This window comes from Microcaecilia unicolor, chromosome 7, assembly GCF_901765095.1.
Source record: "Microcaecilia unicolor chromosome 7, aMicUni1.1, whole genome shotgun sequence".
NCBI classification, from domain to species: Eukaryota; Metazoa; Chordata; class Amphibia; order Gymnophiona; family Siphonopidae; genus Microcaecilia; species Microcaecilia unicolor.
Window position 1 is genome coordinate 216,592,348 of NC_044037.1, and position 25,202 is coordinate 216,617,549.

Below are 25,202 nucleotides of genomic sequence, written 5' to 3' on the forward strand. Positions count from 1 at the left end.
CACTTGAAGTCAGCCACTATTGAAGAGATCTGCAAAGCTGCGACGTGGTCATCTGTCCACACATTCACATCTCATTACTGCCTGCAGCAGGATACCCGACGCGATAGTCGGTTCGGGCAGTCAGTACTTCAGAACCTGTTTGGGCTTTAGGATCCAACTCCACCCCCCGAGGGCCCTGTTTGTTCTGTTCCAGGCTGCACTCTCAGTTAGTTGGTAAATTTTTTAGGTCAATCTCAGTTATGTCCTCGCCGTTGCGAGGCCCAATTGACCATGGTTGTTGTTTTGAGTGAGCCTGGGGGCTAGGGATACCCCATCAGTGAGAACAAGCAGCCTGCTTGTCCTCGGAGAAAGCGAATGCTACATACCTGTAGAAGGTATTCTCCGAGGACAACAGGCTGATTGTTCTCACAAACCCGCCCGCCTCCCCTTTGGAGTTGTGTCTTCCCTTGTATTGTCTTGCTACATACTGGACTGGCCGGCTCGAGCCGGTTTCGGGCGGGAAGACGGCCGCGCATGTGCGGTGCGCGCGGGCGCGCGAGGACTAGCAAAGGACTTTGCTAGAGAAGTTTCCGATTGGAGGGGCTGCCGTGGACGTCACCCATCAGTGAGAACAATCAGCCTGCTGTCCTCGGAGAATACCTTCTACAGGTATGTAGCATTCGCTTTTTCCTGGGTTCAATATCAATTCATTGGAAGCTATCAAGGCAATAGTATCAGATAGACACTTGACCACCTGTAAGCAGTTGAATGTTTGAACATCAGTGACACTCAAACAGCTGTCTACCATCTGCATAAAACATTTGTTACTATGACCAAAAAAGTTCAAATTTTCACTTACCTAACCATAGAACATATTTCCAGAAGTCTTATGGGTCATTGAGATGCTCTTTGGTGAACCTGAGATGGGAAGCAATGTTTTTTTTTCCCCTGGTGGTTGATTCTCGAACAGTGAGAAAGGCCTCAACCTGTAGCTGTTAGTATGGGTTTCTTTGTGACTTCATGGATGATTTTCCTTTTTGCTTTTGGGATGATCTTGGTAGGATGACTTGTCTTGGGTAGAAAAACTGTAGTCTTCAACTTTTTTCCATTTTGTACACTGTATGACAGTGGAAGATAGATGGAGCCCTGGGGGGGGGGGGGGGGGGGGGGGGGGGGAGTTGTCAATATGAGCTACCATTAAGACTGGTTATTTAACCACAACTTACACTATGGATCCCATGCAATGACATCTGGTTACTAATAATCCAGGTTAACAACAAAGTAGTCTGTCTTAACTTTAGCCCATATTGATAACTTCCCCTGCTCAATATACCTGTGGGGTAAATTTACTTGTAACCCAATTATTTAAACATCTGATTCTAGTTAGCCAATTCCTTGTGCTAAGGAAACAGGCGTTCACTCAGTGCTTCACATTCTGATTCTGAATGCGTTGTTATTCCTACTTTGTGTATGATTATGCCTCAGGAAACATGACATTTGTTTAGTTTATATCCTTTTTTTATTGGTTAAGAAAAGGCTAGCTTCATTCAAACAACAGTATCATGATAAGAGCATGTAATTCTCATTATTATTCTTGGGGTTCATAAATATTTCTCAGTAATATAGCCAACACAGTGTGAGAGTCCACATTGACAATTTACTAAGAATTTTTGCCTCATTCAGTAGTCAGTTACTTGATTCTGTATTTGAGATACCTGTTGCTTTTACTTCTCCATGTCTTACCCTCTAGAGTTCAGATTCATAGCACTTCTGCTTGTTGGCAGCATGATTCCTAGAGCATTTAAAAATATATATCCTTATAACATAAATTATATTTAAGGTTCCCATTAGACTCACCAGAGGTGTTGTAGATCCAGCTGCAGCTTTGGTCTTTGCTACAGGCATTTACATCTGTTTTAATTTACCTTGCTGTAATCCATATCCATGATTTTCTGTAGAAAATGGCAAAATTGTTGATGTACCATTCAACTTACACAAAAAAGCAAAAGGAGAAATTCCAGTCCTCACGAATACGTAAACACCATCAAAAAGGAGTGAGAAAACAAAAAATGAGGAAGCCAAAGCTGAGTGATATTTCCAACGTGCTGTAGGTGTACAATCAAAGGACTTTGTTTGTACACCTACAGCACATTGGAAATATCTAGGATTTTTATCATCACTTAGCTTTGTACTAAAGTTATCCATGTAAAGATTGTGTTTGCTCAAAACATGATTGATTTAATTTACTAATAGGCATATTTTCAAAGCACTTAGCCTTCCAAAGTTCCATAGAAACCTATGGAACTTTGGAAGTACTACTACTACTACTACTATTTAGCATTTCTATAGCACTACAAGGCGTACTCAGCGCTGCACAAACATAGAAGAAAGACAGTCCCTGCTCAAAGAGCTTACAATCTAATAGACAAAAAAAAAAAATAAAGTAATCAAATCAATTAATGTGTACAGGAAGGAGGAGAGGAGGGTAGGTGGAGGCAAGTGGTTACGAGTCAAAAGCAATGTCAAAGAGGTGGGCTTTCAGTCTAGATTTAAAGGTGGCCAAGGATGGGGCAAGACGTAGGGGCTCAGGAAGTTTATTCCAGGCGTAGGGTGCAGCGAGACAGAAGGCGCGAAGTCTGGAGTTGGCAGTAGTGGAGAAGGGAACAGATAAGAAGGATTTATCCATGGAGCGGAGTGCACGGGAAGGGGTGTAGGGAAGGACGAGTGTGGAGAGATACTGGGGAGCAGCAGAGTGAGTACATTTATAGGTTAGTAGAAGAAGTTTGAACAGGATGCGAAAACGGATAGGGAGCCAGTGAAGGGTCTTGAGGAGGGGGGTAGTATGAGTAAAGCGACCCTGGCGGAAGATGAGACGGGCAGCAGAGTTTTGAACCGACTGGAGAGGGGAGAGGTGACTAAGTGGGAGGCCAGCAAGAAGCAGATTGCAGTAGTCTAAACGAGAGGTGACAAGGGTGTGGAAGGCTAAGTGAAAATATGCCTCTCCTGTTTACTAAGGTGCGCTAGCGTTTTTAGCACACACTAAAATTAGTGTGCCCTAAATGCTAGAGAAGCCCATATATTCCTAACTAAAAATGCTAGTACACCTATAGTGCAACTTAGTAAACAGGGCCCTAAATGCATGTGGTTAGTTAAAATATTTGCATACAATTTTAGATTTTGCATTCCATTGAATGGTGAATCAAAACTATTAAGATTGTTAGTATTGGAAAAAAAAAACTGTATGGCAGTTTTAGTTGTAACATTTATAACAATTTTAGTTTGTGTATTGTTGCATAGTATTGTGGTGATTTTTGTTTTATTGGATTATCAAAGGTGACAAGAGGAAAGAGGATAGGACTTGATGTACCGCCTTTCTGAGGTTATAATGAAAGTGGTTTACATATTATGTACAGGGAGGGTTAAATGGCTTGCCCAAAGTCACAAGGAGCTGCAGTAGTAATTGAACCCAGTTCCCCAGGTTCTCAGGCCACTGCACTAACCATAGGGCTTTTCCTGCACTCCACTAAGCAGACTAAGGGCCTTATTTTCGAAAGAGAAAAAAACATCTGAAAGTGGCATAAAGCAACATTTGGATGTTTCAGTTGTTTTTTCTGTGCTGTTTGCAGCTCTTCCAGATCTCAAAAGGGCGTGTAAGGGCGGGATTTGGACGTTTCTAAGAGTTGCACATTTTTCAGCCATAATGGAACAAAACAAAACTGTCCAGGACTAAAAATAAGACATTTTGAGCTAGACCTTTTTTTAGAACAAATAAATCAACAAAAGTTGCCCTAATTGACCAGATGACCACTGGAGGGAATTAGGGATGGCCTCCCCTTACTACCCCAGTGGTCACTGACCCCCTCCCACCCCCTAAACATGTGATTAAAAACATTACTTACCAACCTCTATGTCAGCCTTAGATGTTATACTCGGGTCCTTCAGAACAGCATGCAAGTTCCTGGAGTAGTCTAGTGCACTGTAGACAGGTGGATCCAAACCCATACTTCCCTCCTACCTGTTACAATTGTGGTGGAAAATGTGAGCCCTTCTGTACCCACATATAGGCCCCCCCCTTCACCCATATGGGTTATTGTACTAGTGTACAGTTAGGGACAGTAGGTTTGAGGGGGGGGGGGGGCGGCTCAGATAAAGGAGCAACAGTGAGAGTTTTACCTGGGAACATTTATTTGAAGTCCTCTGCAGTGCCCCCTTAGGGGCCTCATTGCTGTCCTGGGATTTCTGGGGGGGATCAGTCTACTAACAATTCTGGCCCCTCCTACATCCCAATGGCTTGATTTTCTACATTTTTCACTTGAATGGTTTTTTTTTTTCTTGAAAATGGTATTTAAAAAAAGTACAAAGCACAAAACCTTGTTTGAAACGGTGTTAAAAAAAACACGTTTTCCTTTTTTCAAAAATAGCTGCCTTTCTTGTATTGATTTTGGATGTTTTGTGCAAAATGTCCAAAGTCGTACTTAGATGTTATATCAAAAATGCCCCTCTATACCTTCAGATAAAAAAAAAGATTGTGTGGAGTAAAGTATGGTATCTAGAGAGGGTATTTTTTCTTTTTTTTTTTTACTCAATCTGGGTTAAAAAGAAATCAGCAGTCTGCAGAAGCAGAAAGAAATCAAAAACAAGCCAGCTGGCCATTTTTATGAGAGCAGGCTTGTCCAGCCCTTTTCTGTTGGGGGCCACATTTAATATTTTGTAACATTCGAAGGGCCAAAACACGCATTGTTATATTTTGCCATGTGTTCCGTTAAATAGTGGTAAAATACGATGGTGTATTTTCCCCTCCCTAGCCTTCATCCAGTCTCTCTAGCTCTCATGTACAACCCTCCCCCCAGCCTTCACCCATTCTCTTTCCCCTCACTTGGCTTCAGCTGCAGAAGAAACAGGGGAATTCCTGTGACATGGCTCTCTGCAAGCTTGAGCTATATGATGCTGGAAATTGGGTTGGGTTGGTCTCATGGTTTCAAGTCTCATGAGACTTGAAACCACGAGACAAATCTGAATTTCTGGCACCAAGTAGCTCAAACTTAGAGAGCTGAGTTGTGGATGGAAAGCAGGAATCCTGCTGTAAGTACCACAAGTCAAGCTTCTGAAGGCTAAAAAAAAAAAAAGCACTTGGTGGACTGGATTCTGGTCCTGCGGGGTAGGTTGGACAAGCCTGTACTAAGAGTATCTAGACAAGACATCAAATTTCACTGGACTTCACATTTCTTATACATAATAATGAAAAGTATGCTCAGAAACTGTGACAGATTTTTATGGTTTGGTCTAATTACTGAGGTTGCCTATACATACAATTGTGTTATTGAAACATAAGTATTTCAACTTGACTGTAATTTTGCCCCATGTTGTAAAAATGTATATCTAATTGTGAAACTGTAGGGTGCTGTTTTCATAAATGATTGCTGGGTTCTCACAAAATAATTTATTTACTTTTCTTGTGTTCATCAGAACCTTAACATTAAACTGCCTAAAACACAAAAGTCTAAAATATTTGGCCCATGAGAATAGAAAACAATTGCCCCAAATAAGGAAAGACCCATTGATTTTACTGTAATTTTGAGATGGGATGAATGAATAGAAACTTTTTATGCTTGATAACAAATAGTACTAGTTCATATAAGACTTGTTTTATTCTTGATTACAGTAACATGCTCCTGCCAGTTCCAGTTCATAAAATTACAGTTCAGCAGTTTTCTAATTTATTAATGGGTTGTATCATTTTTATTTTTCTAAAAATAATTATATTGATTTTAAAGAGATTTGCCATGAAAGCACAGCCAAGTACAGTTATGTACCTCTAAAACTACAGAGCAGCTAATTTCCATTGTGATTAATTATTACTTTTGCCACATATTTAGCTTTTGTTTTAGAAGCACCCCCACATGTAAATGGCAGCATCTAAATGTATAGAAAGGTCTGCGTGTATAAATGGCATTTCAAAACAGGGGCCCTTTACACTCGGGGAAGCAAATTTATAGATATCAAAGGGGCATGAGTAAAGCAGGACGAGTGTGTGTGTTTCTGGGAAGTCCTATGATACAGATGTGGATGCCTCCTTTCACTTAGGGGGAATCCACATCTGTACTAAAAAAGATGGATGTCAGTATTTACAGCTGCCTCAAGGCACACATAATTGCCTGGTGTAAGGGGAAGCTTTAAATCCCCCCCCCCCCCCCCATCCCACTCTTACCACCACAACCACTCTGATACAGCAACCACCCCTCTCATGCAAGTGACCACCCCAGTTTCCAAATCACCTTCCTCTGATGCAAGCAGCCACCCCCATGTGTAGCCAACCACCCACCATGTGTCACCCTCTCCCCAAGGCCCACACCCTTCATTTGAGTGTTGAAACTCCCATGATACACCTACTACACCCTGGGCTTACTCCAGGTGTTTCTGGGGACTAGTGAGGCAGGAGCAATACATACTTACTCCCACCTTGACAGGGTGTTAGGTTTAGCATATGGAGCTTATGGTTCACTAACCAGGAAGGCAATCTGTGCTCTCCATCCTGTTGAGTGTGACATCTGCCTCTTTCTCTTGAGGTTTTCTTTCTTCACTTGAAGTTTGTAAATGTTTGGTGTGTTAACCCATTCTGTTCATAATTGGGGATTCAATTCTTCTTTTTTTTTTTTTTTAAGGGGCCAGCTGTCTAGATCAGTTCTGCAAGCACAGAGTGCCTCTCCCATCTTCACCCATGTGTATGCTGCAGTGGTGGCGATTATTAATTCAAAATTCCCAAATATTGGAGAACTGATTCTGAAGAGGCTCATTTTGAATTTCCGGAAGGGATACCGTAGGAATGATAAGGTAGCTAAGATATTTCTCTTTCTGTCCATAATCATTTCAAATTAACTTTTTTTAAATTTGAAATTAGCTTAGCTTAGCGGAGTTTAAAAAGGTTTGGATGGCTTCCTAAAGGAAAAGTCCATAGACCATTATTAAATGGACTTGGGGAAAATCCACTATTTCTGGGATAAGCAGTATAAAACGTTTTGTACTTTTTTGGGATCTTGCCAGGTATTTGTGACCTGGATTGGCCACTGTTGGAAACAGGATGTTGGGCTTGATGGACCTTTGGTCTTTCCCAGTATGGCAATACTTATGTACTTATGTATATCTAACTCTTTAGAATATTGCTATATATTTTTACATACATGCAAAATCTCTTTGGTTTATTTTACAGACACTTTGCTTGACAGCTTCAAAGTTTATAGCCCATCTTATGAATCAGAATGTGGTAAGTTTTGTGTTCTGTGTTTTTCCACGATTTCTCATTCACATCTCATCAACAGGGCTTGCTCAACCATTAGGTAAGACCAGGTGGTCGCGTAGGTTAGCATCTTCTGATGTCAACAAAGAACTACTGCAGGCAAAGCAAAATAATAGGTCCTGAGAGGCCTAAATCAAGAACCATTAGCATCTTCTTGTACCTGCAGAGTGAGCACACACATGTTCAAAAAGTTTAACGTTAAGAAGTATGCATCTTTTACGGGATTTTTTTTGGAGGGGGATGGAGGTGAACAGGCCAGAGTGCATCACTTGCACAATACGTCCATGCCCTTCAACTAGATGTCCCAAGCCTGTGCTTTGGCTACATTTTGGCTTGGGCACAAATTGTTTAAGAACAAAACACATAAGTATAGGCCTAGTATTTGACAATGTTATTGCATTTCTGTTGGGCCTTTACAGCAAGGTGTAGACTGGAATGGTATGTGCTGACACACTGTACCCCATTTTAGAAGATTAGATGAGCAGTAGTTAAACTGCAGCTGCCAACTGGAAAAAAATTTCTGTGATGCTCTTCCCTCTGGCAGCATTAAGAGCAAAAGGAGAAATGTGATATTCAATCTCTGCTCCAATTCCACGGCTGTTTCTCCTCTATTCTATGCTCTTCAGGGGTAGAAGTGCATAGAGCTGGAAGAGAAATGGCTGCAGGGACCCAAAACAAATGCTTACTTCTTCACTATGCTTATTATTTACTATTGCTCACTGTTATGGTTCAAGTGAAGCACATGAAAAACAAAGAAAGGATAAAGGAGAGGAGAAATCAGAAGCCTAAAAAAGATTGAGGTGGAAAGGAGAGTGAATAAAAACTGCAAGTAAGCAGGAAATGGCAAAGAGGGAAAGAGGAGCTTGGAGTGGAGGGAGAGGAACGGGAGGTAGTAGAAAAGGAGAATAACCTTTTAGAGGAAGGGAGAATGTTTAATCCTGATGGAATTATGCACACACAAAAAACGTCATTCTTCCCATCTGTAATTTTTTCCTGCAGAATTCCACCATCATAAGGCCTCATATCCCCCCCCCCCCTTTCCCTCCTCAGGCTCCACTTTCCTCAATTCTCTCTTGAAGTTCTCTCCCCACCCCTTAAGAACCTCCCCTACCCCTTAGTGCTATCTCTCCCTCCAACTCTCAGCAAGACTCCCAATCCTTTGTATCCCCTTGGTCTCCACCCTAAAGTATATATACCAACTCTTCATCTTTCTTCCCCAGCACATACCCACACCTCATCTTCCCACACCTCACCTTCTTTCTCCTTTCCCTCTCCACACACATTGCCCAGCCTCTCCTTCCCCCTTACATACCCACATCTCTCATTGTTCCCATGATATAGCAGTCTCCTACCTGTGGCACACACATACCCAATCTTCTCCAGCAAACCCTACCCCTGTAGCACACCGCTCCCACACCAGCTTGCTCCAGCTGGTCCAATCCCATTACAGTACCCACTGCTTTGCCTTTTCTCCCAGCCCCAATTGCATAGCAAAAGGAGGAGATGACTGGTTGTGCCTCAGACTGCGTCCTCCACTGTTGTCATATGCCCAACTGTTCAATTGAACTGCGTGGCTGTATGGAGACCCACACAGCTCAAATGAAAAGATAGGGCCTGACGGCAAAGGAGAACACAACGATTCACCATCTTGCTATCACGATCTCAGTAGGAGAGGTTGCAGGGATGGAGGAGAGCTGCTAGTACTGGTGCCTGCACAGAATTCTGTGTTGCGCAGAATTCCCCCAGGGATAAACGTTGCAGGGAGAAAAAAAGTAGGGGGCTGAGAGGGAAGGTATAAGGTGATGAAGGAAGAATTGAATAAGTGATTGAGGGAAGAGTGAAAGATTATCCAAATGTGGGCAGAGACCTAGCAAGATAAGGAGGAAGAGAACCGACAGACTTGTGAACTGAAAACAGAGAGTACTATCCAGTAGTACTTTCGCTGCATTTTACCTCTTTTCTCTTCAACAGTAATTTTAGTATTAGTGTGCCATTTGCCAGACAAGGAAACTGGTGGGCCTTCAGGATTCTCCTTAACCCAGAGTCTGTTGAATAGCATAACGTGCAATGGTCATTAGATGTACTAGAAGATAAATATACCTGAATTACAGTTGTCAATTGAATATGAAAGTTATTATAGACCTGAAGAACATATTAGGGGCTCATTTTTGAAATAGAACAACGTCCAAAAAGTGGCACGAAACAGCAGATGGACGTTTTTCTTGCAAAAAGTCCAACGCTATTTTTGGAACACATTTTTAAGACGTCTTTCTATGCAGTGCATCCGAATCACAAGGGGGCATAATGGGGGTGGGGTTTGAGCATTTGCACAACTTGGACATTTTTGTGCCATAATGAAACAAAGCAAAAACATCTAGATCTAAAAGTAGGACGTTTTGGTCTGAATCTGTTTCAGTCATGATTAAGTCATAAAAAGGTGCCCTAAATGACCAGATGACCACTGGTGGGATTAAGGCATGATCCCCTCACACCCTCCAAAGATGTGAATGAAACAGTACATACTAGCTTCTGTGGCAGCGTTGGGTGTTATGGGCAGTCTTATTAGAGCAGCAGGCAGGTCCCTGGAGTAGCCTAGTGGTTAGTGCAGTTCACTGTAGAGAAGGGAATCCGGTCCCATATCCCTTTCTAACTGTTACACTTGTAGTGAAAAGTGTGAGCCCTCCAAAACCCACCAATAACCTACTGTACCCACATACATGTGACACCCGCAGGCATAAGGGCTGTTGTAGTGGTGTAGGTTTTTGGTGGGTTTTGGAGGGCTCACCATACAATATAAGGGGTAGCAGTGAAATGTGAAGTCGACTTCAGTGCCCTTTAGTGTGCCCCACATTTCTGCTGGGATGTCTGTTGGTTTTTTAGTGGTCACAAAAGAAAAACGCATGAGCACAAAATGTCTGGGAAATGGCTTTTTTGGAATCTGAAAACGTCTATGTTTGCCACTTGATTTTTGGACGTTTTCAGCAAAACCTCCAAAACCGGATTTAGACGTCATATCGAAAGTGCACCTCATAATAAAAAGAGATTTAAAAATGTTTGGTAACGTGTATTCTCATACAATATGCTCTTGATATACCACATTTATTGGGTATTCCTGAGCTTCATTTCTCCAACTGGCTCTTTATACTATTTGTAACTCCTGTATAGCTTCACTGTATCACTGAGGATTGTTGAATCTATAACATTTTAGAGAAGTGTAGTTATAACTGGAAAATAAAAGTACTGATTCCAGTAAAGTTGGCTTAAATCATTCCCACTTGTCCACAACACATCCACCCAAATACAGTACAGTTGCACTTGAAGAGTTTGATTTGCTTGTAGAAGAAAATCCTTGATACCAATTAACCAACGCAAACGTAGAATGCTGCACCCTTATTTTTTTTGTTTCATAGAAAAGTGTTTGGGTTTTTTTAGGCTCATGAAGTTCTGGCCCTAGAGATGCTCACCTTGCTCCTTGAAAGACCTACAGATGACAGTGTAGAGGTAGCAATTGGATTTCTGAAGGAAAGTGGACTTAAACTAACCCAGGTGACACCTAGAGGTGTTAATGGTAAGTAACTTGTTAGATTTTGAGACCCTTATCATAAAATGCAATAGAATCTTGGTTTATCGCATGATAATACAGGATTTTTCTGCGTGCTAAGCCCAGATTTAATTCAGCACTTTTGGGGGATAAAATATATTTTATTGCAAGCTGTGCACTAAATGTTATCATTAGTGCACAGTACCTGCATAGAGTTAATGCAGGATTACTTATCGCCTCCTTTTTAGGAGGCGCTGAATGCTCCCATGTTAACTCTGCGTTTGCCTGCTAATGCATAACAGTCTAGCTGGTTAATGTTTATACATCCACCCTCTGTCCCCTCACAAAAATATGTTTAAAAAGTCAGTAGTACATGTGAATAGGCAAAACACCACAAAACACTAATTCATTTTCGGTAGCTTGTTTGCATGTGGTAACTACGCGTTTAAGGGCTTAACGCCCTTTAGTAAAAGGGCTCCTTTGTTATTTCATAGGTAAGTTTTTGAAAAATAGTTTTCTTGGTTTATGTCCTTTTCCATTAGCATGCTCTACTTTCATATACTACTTTTTTTTTTGGCCAGCTATTTTTGACCGCCTTCGTAACGTTCTTCATGAATCTGAAATTGACAAGCGAGTTCAGTATATGATTGAGGTTATGTTTGCGGTGCGTAAAGATGGGTTCAAAGATCACCCGATCATTCCTGAAGGATTGGATCTAGTAGAAGAAGATGAACAGTTCACGCATATGCTACCTTTAGAAGATGAATATAATGCAGAAGATGTTTTGAGTAAGTGTAGTACAGATCTTTTTTGTTCTGTCCATTTTATTTGGTTTATCCTTATTTATCTGTCATAATTCTAATGATTAACCTTATATGCATTATGAAGAAACATTTGAGTTTACTGATTTTTCTTTTTCTTTTTGTGTGTGTCTTACTTTAAGATGTCTTTAAGATGGATCCTAACTTTCTGGAAAATGAAGAGAAATATAAAGTCCTTAAAAAAGGTATGTAATCAGAGCTTCTCATGTATTGGATTATATTTCTGAATATAATACAGTATGAAAACCATATAGATATGCAATATTTATTGTAAAGGACATAATTTATAGCTACTCTTTTTTTTGTTGTTGTTGTTCTTCCTCCCCATCCAGTACTAGATTCTAGCTTGTGCATGCTAATGGACGCTTATAACTTTGTGTTCTGTTTATGTAGGGGGCTGGAGGGATATTGCCACATTTGTCAAAATGTCACAGCTTTTTTCCTCCTCAAAATTCTTTTGTATCCACCAGGGGCAAGCATACACAATTCATTTTAAACATGATGAAACATTGTTTTTGCTTTTAAATGAAATAAATTAATTTTAGATTGATTAGTGACTTTTTTGTTAACTTGGGCTATTTTATTTTTCAGAGATTCTTGATGAAGGTGGCAGCGATTCAGAAAATGATGAGGCTGCTGGAAGCAGTGATGAGGATAGTGATGAAGAGGAGGATGAGGAAGATGAGCAAGGTAACCATGGATTACATTGTCTTACATATTGACAGTTGGGATGTACTGATGATAGAAATAAACCATAAATAAGGCATTTGAGTAGGCATGTGATTTAAGAGAAATTCTGACTTTCCATATGTCCCTCCTCAGAATGTTCCCTTTTTAATTTTTGTGTGGCATTTCAAGTGAAAAAATAACACTATTATATCATAAGCGCTTATTGCAGTGGTTTTCAAACCTGGACCTGAGGCACCCCAGCCAGTGAGGTTTTCAGGATATCCACAATGAATATTCATGAGAGAGATTTGCATGCACTGCATGACTCCTTAACCCAGAGTCTTCATGACAGTCTCTCTCAAGAATATTTATTGTTGATATTCTGAAACCCTGACTGGCTGGGGTGCCTCCAGGACCAGGTTTGGGAACCTTTGGTTTATTGTATTTGGGTATCTGCTCTGTAGCTAAAGAATTAATGTGTAGGAGGTCACAGCTTTGTATCTTAATGTTTTTCAACTAATTTGTTTCTCCTGTTCCAATTTGTTTGAAGTAGTGTAAGCCTAGATTACGACTGATTCTCCTTGAAAATCTTTGTAAGCTATTATAGTTGGTTTACATAGAAGCAGTAAAGGCAGAGCTTGGTAGAATTATTGTCTTTGTGAACAAATAGACTTTTCATGTATTTAAAAAAAATCCATTGTATTTCATTTATAATAGGTTAACTTACTGAAAGTTGAATCCATATTTGGATGTCAAGAACAGTTCAGTAAGATATATTTTTGAAGTCATAAAACTAGATTTGACAGCCTGTAAGTTTGGAGGAAGGACCTTTTTTAATTTAGGAAGGTAACCAGCAGGATACCTCAAAGATCAATGCTAGTCCTAGACTTTTTTTTAATGTTTTCTGAAGTCACCTTGTAGAAAAATAGAGGAGAGAGAGATCCAGATAACAGGTGATATGAGTATCTACAACAGACATGTTGGAGGATTGGTACAATGAAAGGCTGCTTTAAAAGTATAAAACTTGTCAATAGTTTGACTGCTCTTCAAAAATGTAAAATCATGAAATTTTGGGGTGCAGAAATCCAAACTGATAAGTCACCAACAGGAAATGGATCAGGGGTTATTGTCTTTGATATGAAGATCTTTGATATGAAGATTGCCAATCAGCATAACAAAAACAGTTTGAAAGGCTCATATCATGCTTGGTTGCATAGAGTTATTCTATAGAAATATTTAGTAGTGGTGGCACCAGAAAATATTTCCCATAAAATGAGAAGTTCAAGCACAGCGGGACATCATAAGAATCTGGGCAGAGGGAGATTAAAAAGAAATGTGTGGAAATACTTTTTCCTGGAAAGAGTTTGTGGACACTTGCAATTGATGAAATGATAGGAGTCAAAACTAGGGCTGCACTTTGATTAAAATTTTTAATTAAGATTACTCTCACAATTATTTAGTTCCCACTACAGCTACTTGTGAATCTGGATAAGTCACTTAACCCTCCATTGACCCAGGTAGAAAATAAGTACCTAGATATAATATGTAAACCACTTTGATTCTAAACATAGAAAGGTGGTATGTCAAAACCTATCCTCATTCCCATCCCTAAAGGACTGATAATCTCCCTGTCTTGGAATCTTTCCCTCTGGCTCATCCTGCCACCTCTAACATCACTTCCTGTTTCTGCATGGGTAGGACGGGTCAAAAGGAAAATTTTGAACCAGGCCGCATACATACAGTTCTGCTGGGGACCAACAGAAAACCACCTTTTAAGGTAGACTGGAGTGAACGGGTGATGTTGAATCGCTGGTGGGGGGAGGGGGAAGATGCCAGATCATGCCAAGGACAGGGGTTGGGAATGGAGGAGAGCAGAAAAGAAGTTTGGAGGAGACTGGAGACCTTGCAACGTGATAATTTCTTTTTTAACTCTATTAATAATTAATGCATTAGTCGCAGAGTTAACTGCGTTTAACTTGCAGATCTAGTGGAAACCATGAGGGAATGTAAGCATGCTTGGCACTGAGACAATGACACATTAGTGGGAGTGTGACCTAGTAAAACAGCAGGGCAAGTGAGGTAGGGTATTGGTGATTAAGCAGAATCTCTAGCAGCACAATCATAAGTAGATAGGTACAAATGAACAGACTGCCAGCAATTGCTCAATTCTTTTTTTTTTTTTTTTAATTGTAGAGCTGCTGTCTTTAGATTAGAAAGCTTCTTATTCTAGCCCTTCCCACTTCTTTGTTCAGTTGTGCTGTTAAATCTATATTTGGTTCTCCAGGGGACTATATAAACAATGCAGAGGCAAGCCAGAATAGAGCTACTAAAATGATAGGAAGTAACGCTTAAGTGTTTTAAGATTCAGATGTAGAAATCATTTTTCCCCATAGACACAAAATGGGAAAACCCTTCAGTAGATCTGGCCTAAATATGTGTACCCCAAAGTATGAGAAGATATGTGATGAAGCTAGCCAGTTTTTTTAAGCATATGCATGGCATACAAATGGACAAGTATTTTATAATTGAAAGCAAGTTCTAGAGCGAGGATTGATGGGTAAGGCTGGAAGAGGAGCCGATTTGGAAATAACTAAAGCAACGTTTTTCAACCAGTGCTGCTTCCCAGGTGTGCTGCGGGAGTTCAGGATTTCCCGTGACACTGCCTGATTTTTTTTTTCTTTTTTTTGTCGTTTGCAGCCTCATCTTTTTTGACTCATGCTGCATTTCTCCATCCCTTCTCCCCGACTGCGAGCCAGCAGCTCTTCTAACATTCCCTCTCCTCCCCCCCCCCCCCCCGGGGTCCTATCCAAACACCTCTCCCTCTTCTTCCCATGCTCGCAGTGCGTCAAGCTTTTCTCCTTGCTGCAGCAGTGATCAACACACGCTGTCGGCAGATGGCACTGGAATTTTTCCTCTGCATGCCCCCCCCCCTCTTCCCCCCCCCCCCCCCCCCCCCCCCCCCCCAGCTGAGGCAATTTCCTTTTTACACAGGGGCTGGGACATACAGAGGAAAGGTTCCAGGGCCAGCTGTAGATAGTGCGTGTTGATCGCTGCTGCAGCAAGGAGAAAAGTTTGATGCACTGTGGGCATGGGAGAAAGCAGGAGAGGTGTTTGGACCCATGCGGGGTCGGATGTCAGGAGAATTTGCTAACTTGTACATGGGGAGGAGGGAGCAAGGAGATGGAGTCAGTGCATGCAAATTTCTCTCATGAGTATTCATTGTGGATGTCCTGAAAACCTGACTGGCTGGGGTGTCTCCAAGATCAGGTTTGGGAACTACTGGGCTAAGAGAATCCTTGGTGGTGGGGAAAGTATGTATGCTGCAAATAATGTGTAACCAACTATTTGTATGTGCATTCATGAGAAAGTACTCGTTATGGGGAGAGATATTTAATGAAACTTCCAGTGGTAAAATGAAATAACTGTGACTAGATAAAACAGGAGCATCCACTACACTGCCATTTGGTAGTGTAGCTCCAAGTGAAGTTCTGCTACATGTAAGGTACACATCGTTGTAACATTCAGTACTTTTTTAAAGTTTGCAAAACTCAGAAACCAAGAATTATAAAATGTATGAAAAAAAAGCCAGACTGGGGAAATTTTCCTCATCAGGCTGGCGAGTACGGGAGGATTTTCCAGTAACAAAACTAAATAGAAAATAAACTTAAACTTTATTTTGGTTACAGTCTTTGGAAAAAAAGGGTAATTAAATGATGCCTCATGTTGTTCCATTTCTGAAAAATTTTAAGGAAACCCCCTTGTACAGTGGAATGCTAACTGCTTTCACAGAGCTATGTAGCTGGAATATAAATACCTTATTTTTCTGTCAGTGCATTGGTGGTCTATAAATTCTTTAAAGGTACTGTAAGTGTTTTTGATAGGTTTGCATAGGGGGGAGAGTTATCAAGCTGCATTAGGGCAGTAATCTGCATTGTTTGCCCCTTAACATGACTTAAACGACAATATTGCAGGTTGTTGTCCCTAATGCAATTTTAGTTAAGTCACTATGGGGTAAATACTAATGAGATGCAAAACATGCAAATATATATAAAGCAGTTCATTACTATCTAGAGTCTTGATTATCCGATGTAAATGGGACTGGCCCAATGTCGGATCAGTGAAAAGTTGAATAATACGGAAAACAATGGGAACCCCTCAAACAATGAACGGAAAACGTACTTTATTAACACTAATCAGCAACAAAGAAAAATGGAAAAAAATTGTACAGCAAGTAATTTGAGGACAAATACAGATCAGTACACACAGCACAGCAATTGTACAGCAGGCATTGTGAACTGAAATACTGTACAAGTACAAAACCGAGCAAGGGAAACCATATTTGTCAACTGCATATACAGAAATGCAGAACCCCTTTCTCAAGATCACTGCACATTCAGCCTCACTCAAGTTGTGTTGTCCAGTCAATAACAGTACCCAGAGATGCCAACTTTTCAACATGATTGAAGGTGCTAAACCCAATAGAAATTACCCCATCCCTGTACACAGTCCAAGGAGTTTTCCCATTCTCCGAGGACAAGCAGGCTGCTTGTTCTCACATGTGGGTTGACATCCGCAACAGGTCGGGAACTGGCTTTTTTGCAAGCAAAATATAAAAAAATCTTGTCAGAGTCTTCTGTTGCGCGTGCAGCGCGCACCGCGCATGCACGGCCAATTTCCCACCCGTCGCGTGAGCATTCCCGCTCAGTTATTTTTTTCTCCGCGTTGAGGTGTGGTTGAGATTTTTTCCCCGCTCCTCTCAGGCCCGGGAAAGAGTCTTTTTCATTTTGTGGCTTTTGCCTTTTTTTCTTTTCTTTTCGTACAATTTACTGTTTAAAAAAAAAAAAAAAACTTTCCCCCGTAGTTTTCATTATTTTTTTGCCCTTTTAAAGTTTCCTTTCTTTTTCGATGCAGCCGGGTTCCTTTCTTTTGTGCCCTTTTTTCTTTTAACAGACACAATCGCGTCTTTTGATTTCGCCAAAGCCATTTTTCTTTCCATGTCATTGAAGACACCCAGCGGCTTCAAACATTGTACTCGGTGCATCCGGACCACCAGGTGTATCCAGTGCCTTGGGCCCGACCATAGCCCAGCCGCTTGTAGTCTGTGTCTCATATGTAGACATGCCACGGACCCTAGCTTCCCAGTGGTTAAAATTTCCACGGTAAAGGTAGGGACTGCTTTTGTGCATGGGGTTAGAAACGGTAGTGCACATTATAATAGTAATTAGCTCATTATAATAGCTTTGCATTCCGTTTTCGTTAGCTGCTACTGTGACAGGAAAATGCATCGGAGAACCCTTTTGTGCATGTCCCGGCGCGCTAAACCGGCTAGAACTAGTTTAAAAACCACATTGCTGGCTCGTTAAATTTAGTGCTTCTGGCCCCTAGTCAGCAACTTTAGTGGCTGAAACATGAGAACTGTGCTGGACAGACTTTACTGTCTGTTTCCTGCAAATGAGAAAGCAAATAGGCTAGATTGGGCTTTGATGACAACACCAGCAGTTGGGACATAAGTATAGGGTCGGGCAGATTTCTATGGTCTATGTCCCAGAAATGCCAAAGAAGGACTATAATCAAGTATATCATATCACGTTCATTGTTGATTTAATTATGAATTGATAATGTGCGTGACTATTGGGCAGACTGGATCATTCAGGTTTTTATCTGCTGTCATTTACTATATTACTATTAATCCTCTCTGCTCCCAGGCTGATGCGCAGACCTCAGCTCTGACATAGGTGACATCTGATGTTTGTGCCTGACCTACTGGCGTTCCCATTTGGCGACCTCTCAGCACAGTGCCAGTGAATCAGAAACAAGCCTTACATATTACCAGTGAGTTGCAAGTTCCAACTTCTGTTCCTTCCTTGCCTGCAGTGCTACGGCTCGAACCCGGAGACAGAGAACCGACCAGAATTTTTTTAATGTACCTTTAAATTCTTGCGGGGACGGGTGCACAGCCCATGTCGATTCTGATGGAAGAGAATCATTAAAGTTATCTTTGCACCATTGCCATTTTTGTGTTCCTTTGATCATCTGCACTGTTTTCTGTGCCAGATGGAGGGACCGCCAAGCATCTATCAAACCTAGATGTTTTATCACAAAATTAACTCACTTATGCTCATGATCCAACATAGAGTCTCACATGAGTTTACAATCAATTGACGGATCCACAGTAATGCTAAAATTCCTGCCTATAATCGTCTGGTGTTCCTGGTATTAGACTACTGTGACCACCAGTTGAGAAAAAATACTTGTGATCATATATGTTAGGGGCATATAAGGTACAAAAGAGAGATTTCTTACCCAAGACCTCCCTGGGGATCTTTTATTGCTCTATATAATTTATAATCCAACCCCTTTCTGATTTTACCCCCTCCCCTATCCAGTTCCTATGCAGTTTCAGATGTTCTAGTTCGAATAAGTGAGTTTCTTGTAGCGATGCTATATCAGTTTTTCTCCTTTAAGATGATTGAGGATTTTCGTATGTTTTAATCATTGAATGAATACTGTTAACATTCAAGGAAAATATTTAATTTCATCCATAGTCCCTAAGAAAACTCCTCCACCTGTACCTATCTATCAGTTGTAATAGAGAGTATAGGGCCCCAGCCTCACCTCTATCCTTGTCCTTATCATGGTCCCTCACATTATTATATAAATAGCGCCCTGAATATCCATTCCCAAAAAGCTATCATCAGTCCCCTGCCAGAATAAAGTTCACTCCTCCCTATCCTCAACCTTCACATATTCTCCCTTTAACTCATTTATACACACACACACACACAATATCCATTCACACCAGTCATCCCACTAATAGAAAAAAACCCATCCCATCCCATCCCACATCCCTCCACCCATCCCCATCATATATACTCCCCATCGTGGATTCCCACATAACTCCCCCCTTCCCCTGCTATAATAGCAAAGCATCCAATGACCAATAATGACAGGCACACTCTTCATCTGCTCATAAAAGGTATGTGATACTTACTTGGTATGTGATACTTTATATGTATACCCGAGTTTGATTTGTCCTTGCCATTCTCAGGGCACAGACTGTAGAAGTCTGCCCAGCACTCTTCTTGTACTAAAAGTTCTGAAGCTAACGCTGAAGCCCCTTAAAATTTACACTCAATGGTGAGGTGCTCCCAAACAATTCTAGAAAGAATTCTGGGGAGCAATTACTGTGCTGGGCTCCATCAGATGATGTCACCTATCAGTAACAGTATTCATTCTGTTGTCCTCAGAGAGCACCTGCTATGGGTGAGTAACATTGCTTTACGTGTGTCCCTGCTGCATTTAGGTGCACACACATAACTTAAGCTGTATGACTGATAAAACTGAATGTTAGGCACTCCAATACCAGGTTGCACTAGTATAAATGAAGCTGGGCATCCAGGTTCCATTATAGAATAGGTTCCTACTGTACAGCCTCGGGATGTCAAAATGGAGACACCCAATTGTAGAATTTTCCCCTTAGTATCTTGCATTTTTGTTGACTTGATATAGTCACTGAATGCACAACTCTTTCCCAGTTTTTTTTTTCCAGGATCACTTTTCAAGGCTATTTTGTCCTTTTGTCTGTCTTTTAAGCTTTTCATGGAAAATGCTTATGTTTTGGAAAAGATAATTGTTTACCTGTAATTGATGGTCTTCAAAGGTAGCATTGTTATGTATACACGTAACCTACCCACCTCTCCTTTGGAAATGCATGCTTAGTTTTACTGTAAATCTAGCTTTGCTTCAGTCAAAAAGAAACTGGCAGCTGGCAGAAACAATCTGTTGGCATGAAGCAGTGTATCAAGCTTTAGAACTGTATCCTTGGGAAGCTGTTTGGTATAGTGTGCAAAAGACTGTGAGCCTTCAGTGTAAATCAGTAAAATTATCTTTGAAAATAAGTTCTTAAAGTAAGTGCCCATTGTTAAAATATATTTTAATATGTAGTAGCATGAAACTGTAGTAGATTTTAATATGGAAATCTGGGATATTGCTTCAAGACTAAATAGTTGCTTACAAATTTGTAATAATCTACATGAAAGTTTTCCACTAGTGTCTGGAACACAAATTGTATTAGGAATTCCAATTTACAAACTAGAGCCAACTGACCGACACACTGAACTTTTTTAGTTTTGCCTCTCCCCATATCTTGTACCTCGATTCAGTTTACATAGATCATCTCAACACCACCAGTACCCTCCTGTTTTTTCAGTGTGCAGTAGAACATAAGAATAGTCATACTGGGTCAGACCAGTGGTCCATCTAGCCCAGTATTATGCTTCCAATAGTGACCAATTCAGGTCACAAGTACCTGGCAGAAACCCAATTACTGGCAGTGTTGAGTCTGGTTCCTGGCAAGCATCAGCAGTGGAAGAATTAAGTAACTGCAGACTGAACTAGTCAAGGTGTATGTATTTGTGGATCTCACCCCCACATAATTCTAGGAGGTATCTGGATCTTCACATACATATTGGATGATTTATTCTCTGATTGCTGCTTGTTGCTGCCATCATTGAGCCATTTCCTAGTCCCAGCACATCCTCATACTGGGAAAGGTGATACCATCTGGGGTGGAAGCAGGAGGGCTGAAACAACTAGTTTCCAATGATTCCATTAACCAGCCAGTTGTACAGAAAGAGCTGGATCTTATATCATTGCCATGGAATCTTAGGAAACAAAGTGCTCTGCATATGTCAGAGCAGCCTTGGCACAAAACAGCTGTAAGACTCAGTACTTCATCAAAATGACTTACTACTAAGTTCAGTGCCCTCAGGGCCGGTCTTAGCAAGTGCGGGGCCCTATGTAGACCAATCTGATGGGCCCCATCCTAGCCCCCCCCCCCACCCTAGCTCCAGGGCTGGCCACCCCTCCCTCCGAGCTCCCTCCCTCCCTCCTAGCTCCAAGGATGGCTGGCCGGTCTCTCTCTCTCTCTCCCACCCACCAGCTCCAAGGCCCCCCTCCCTCCCCGCTTCAAGGCCTGTCTCTCTCTCTCGCTCCCACCCACCAGCTCCAAGGCCCCCCTCCCTCCCAGCTCCAAGGCCAGCTGGCCGGTCTCTCTCTCTCTCTCTCTCTCTCCCTCCCACCCACCAGCTCCAAGGCCTGTCTCTCTCTCTCCCTCCCACCCACCAGCTCCAAGGCTGGTCCATTTAGCTCACAGATGAAACTCTCAAAAATTAATCGCGAATGCATTCATTAATTGGTCCAATAAAAAGGGACCAGTTGCACACAGAATGCGCCCAAACTGTACAGTAATAAAAAAAAAAAAAAAAACCAGTGGCAGAAGTAAAAAAGAAAATCTATGGAAAATGTGTTCTGTGGAATATTCACGTTCTTTCACTTACAATTGTATTTCAAGTTTTAAAATGCATTACGAATACGGTGCATACAAAATGCAGAAATTTAATTCTAAAGCTGCTTGAAAGAGTAAATAAAACAAATGTTTACAATGAGAAAATAATCAGGTGGGTTTAGAAACGAGAAACATAATCGTTTTCCTTTCGACCAGATACAGTTCAACATACAGTAATGGTTATTTCTCCGAGGACAAGCAGGCTGCTTGTTCTCACTGATGGGTGACGTCCACGGCAGCCCCTCCAATCGGTATCTTCACTAGCAAAAGCCTTTGCTAGCCCTCGCGCGCCGATGCGCACCGCGCATGCGCGGCCGTCTTCCCGCCCGAAACCGGCTCGTGCCGGCCAGTCTTCTTTTGTCCGCGCTCGGTACGGTCTTGTTTACGCCGTTCGCACCTGCAGGCCTGTAGTCTGTGCGTTCTTTTACAAAAGCGGACTCAGGTAGCGAGATTGGCCCAGTGGAACGTTTTGTTCTCGGGCTCTTCGTCGGCATCGGCACTGGGAGTTACGAGTGCATCGACGTCGCCAGCGTCCAGACCTTCGTCCTCGGCCGCGACTGCATCGAGTGCATCGAGGCATCGACCCTCTGCATCGGGGCTGAGACATCGGAAGGCTGCGTCGACGTCGGTGGTACCGGGACCTCCACGTCTGCTGATGTCGTCGGACGGTGGTGCTTCGTCTGGAGTGCAGGTGAGGGCTGTCCATTCCCCTGCTGGTGGCGGTGAGCCTTCGGGTGGGTCTCCCCCTACCCTGAGGGCTCCTGCGGTACAGCCCCCCCCCGAGACCGTCCTTCTTCGGCCTCGGCCCCGAGGAAGCGACGGTTGGATTCTACGTCCTCCTCATCGGTGCCGGGAAGCTCCGGTGACATGCTTCGTTCCAAAAAGTCGAAGAAGCATCGACACCGGTCCCCTTCCCGTATCGGCACCGAGAGCTCTGGGTCGCCGAGGGAGTCGGCACCCAGTAGACATGGGCACCGAGAGGACCGCTCACCCTCTGTTCAGGAGGTGTCGATGCGCTCCACTATGGACAGCCCGGAACAGCTTCCACGCCCAGAACAGACTCTGACATCGACACCTGCATCGGATTCCATGTCTTTCTCCACAGCCGCTCTGCACGAGAGTCTCCGGGCCGTCCTCCCAGAGATCCTGGGAGAGCTGTTGCGCCCTTCCCCTCCGGTACCGGGGGTGCTTGCGCCACCGGTACCGTCGAGTGAGGCGCCGGCTGGCCCCTTGCCCGGGGTGAGGTCTCCGACATCGGTGCCGCTTGCGGTACCAACTGCGGTCGCCTCCCAGGAAGGCTCCCCGACGACATCGGCGGAGGGAGCTTCGCCGGTGGGGGCAAGGGAGTCTACCTCTCGACGCTCCCACCGTGGCCGTGGTTCCACGGAGTCGAGCCGGGCACGGCTTCAGACACAGGTCCGCGAACTTGTGTCTGATAACGATGGTGAGGCCTCGTGGGAGGAGGAGGAGGACATCAGATATTTCTCTGACGAGGAGTCTGATGGCCTGCCTTCTGATCCCACTCCCCCTCCTGAAAGGCAGCTTTCTCCTCCCGAGAGTCTGTCTTTTGTGGCCTTTGTCCGGGAGATGTCTACGGCCATCCCCTTCCCGGTGGTTGTGGAGGACGAGCCAAGGGCTGAAATGTTTGAGCTCCTGGACTATCCTTCTCCACCTAAGGAAGCGTCCACAGTACCCATGCATCATGTCCTAAAAAAGACATTGCTGGCGAACTGGACCAAGCCATTAAGTAATCCCCACATTCCCAAGAAGATCGAGTCCCAGTACCGGATCCATGGGGACCCAGAGCTGATGCGCACTCAGTTGCCTCACGACTCTGGAGTTGTGGATTTGGCCCTAAAGAAGACAGTTCTAGGGAGCATGGTTCGGCGCCCCGGGCAAGGACTCTAGAACCTTAGACTCCTTTGGGAGGAAGGCCTACCATTCTTCTATGCTCGTGGCCAAAATCCAGTCTTACCAGCTCTACACGAGCATACACATGCGGAACAATGTGCGGCAGTTGGCAGGCTTGGTGGACAAGCTCCCCCCTGAGCAAGCCAAGCCATTTCAGGAGGTGGTCAGGCAGCTGAAGGCGTGCAGAAAATTCCTGGCCAGAGGGGTGTATGACACCTTTGATGTTGCGTCCAGGGCCGCTGCTCAAGGTGTGGTGATGCGCAGACTCTTATGGCGGCGTGCCTCCGACCTGGAGAATAGGATCCAGCAGCGGATTGCGGACTCGCCTTGCCGGGCGGATAATATTTTTGGAGAAAAAGTCGAACAGGTAGTAGAGCAGCTCCACCAGCGGGATACCGCTTTCGACAAGTTCTCCCAGCCGGCAGCCTTCAGCTTCTACCTCTACAGGTAGACGATTTTTTGGGGGAAGGAGGACTGTTCCCTACTCTTCTGGTAAGCGTAGGTACAATCCTCCTTCTCGACAGCCTGCGGCCCAGGCTAAGCCCCAGCGCGCTCGCTCTCGTCAGCAGCGTGCGCCTCAGCAAGGCCCCTCGGCTCCCCAGCAAAAGCCAGGGACGAGCTTTTGACTGGCTCCAGCAGAGCATAGCTGACATCCAAGTGTCAGTGCCGGGCGACCTGCCGGTCGGAGGGAGGTTGAAAGCTTTTCACCAAAGGTGGCCTCTCATAACCTCCGATCAGTGGGTTCTCCAAATAGTCCGGCAAGGATACACCCTCAATTTGGCTTCAAAACCTCCAAATTGTCCACCAGGAGCTTAATCTTACAGCTTCCAGCACAAGCAGGTACTTGCAGAGGAACTCTCCGCCCTTCTCAGCGCCAATGCGGTCGAGCCCGTGCCATCCGGGCAGGAAGGGCTGGGATTCTATTCCAGGTACTTCCTTGTGGAAAAGAAAACAGGGGGGATGCGTCCCATCCTAGACCTAAGGGCCCTGAACAAGTATCTGGTCAAAGAAAAGTTCAGGATGCTTTCCCTGGGCACCCTTCTCCCCATGGTTCAGGAAAACGATTGGCTATGCTCTCTGGACTTGAAGGACGCCTACACACACATCCCGATACTGCCAGCTCACAGACAGTATCTGCGATTTTGGCTGGGCACATGTCACTTCCAGTACTGTGTGCTACCCTTTGGGCTCGCCTCTGCGCCCAGAGTGTTCACGAAGTGCTTGGCTGTAGTAGCAGCGGCACTTCGCAGACTGGAGGTACACGTGTTCCCATATCTCGACGATTGGCCGGTGAAGAACACATCCGAGGCAGGAGCTCTACAGTCCATGCAGATGACTATTCGCCTCCTGGAGCTACTGGGGTTTGTGATAAATTATCCAAAGTCCCATCTTCTCCCAGTGCAGAAACTCGAATTCATAGGAGCTCTGCTGGATTCTCGGACGGCTCGTGCCTATCTCCCAGAGGCGAGAGCCAACAACTTGTCCCTCGTCTCACGGGTGCGAGCGTCCCAGCAGATCACAGCTCGGCAGATGTTGAGATTGCTGGGCCACATGGCCTCCACAGTTCATGTGACTCCCATGGCCCGCCTTCACATGAGATCTGCTCAATGGACCCTAGCTTCCCAGTGGTTTCAGGCTGCT

General features: G+C 43.5%; 1 protein-coding gene across 2 annotated transcripts in view; it reads left to right on the forward strand.

Moving 5' to 3' along the window:
• Positions 1-25,202, forward strand: part of CWC22 (CWC22 spliceosome associated protein homolog) — a 201,057-nt gene that overhangs the window by 79,643 nt on the left and 96,212 nt on the right. For both annotated transcript variants that reach the window (XM_030210141.1, XM_030210142.1), the window contains exons 7-12: positions 6,642-6,810; positions 7,187-7,240; positions 10,706-10,841; positions 11,396-11,602; positions 11,758-11,820; positions 12,227-12,325. In XM_030210141.1, the coding sequence (XP_030066001.1) occupies positions 6,642-6,810; positions 7,187-7,240; positions 10,706-10,841; positions 11,396-11,602; positions 11,758-11,820; positions 12,227-12,325 (728 nt within the window). The remainder of the gene's footprint in view (positions 1-6,641; positions 6,811-7,186; positions 7,241-10,705; positions 10,842-11,395; positions 11,603-11,757; positions 11,821-12,226; positions 12,326-25,202) is intronic.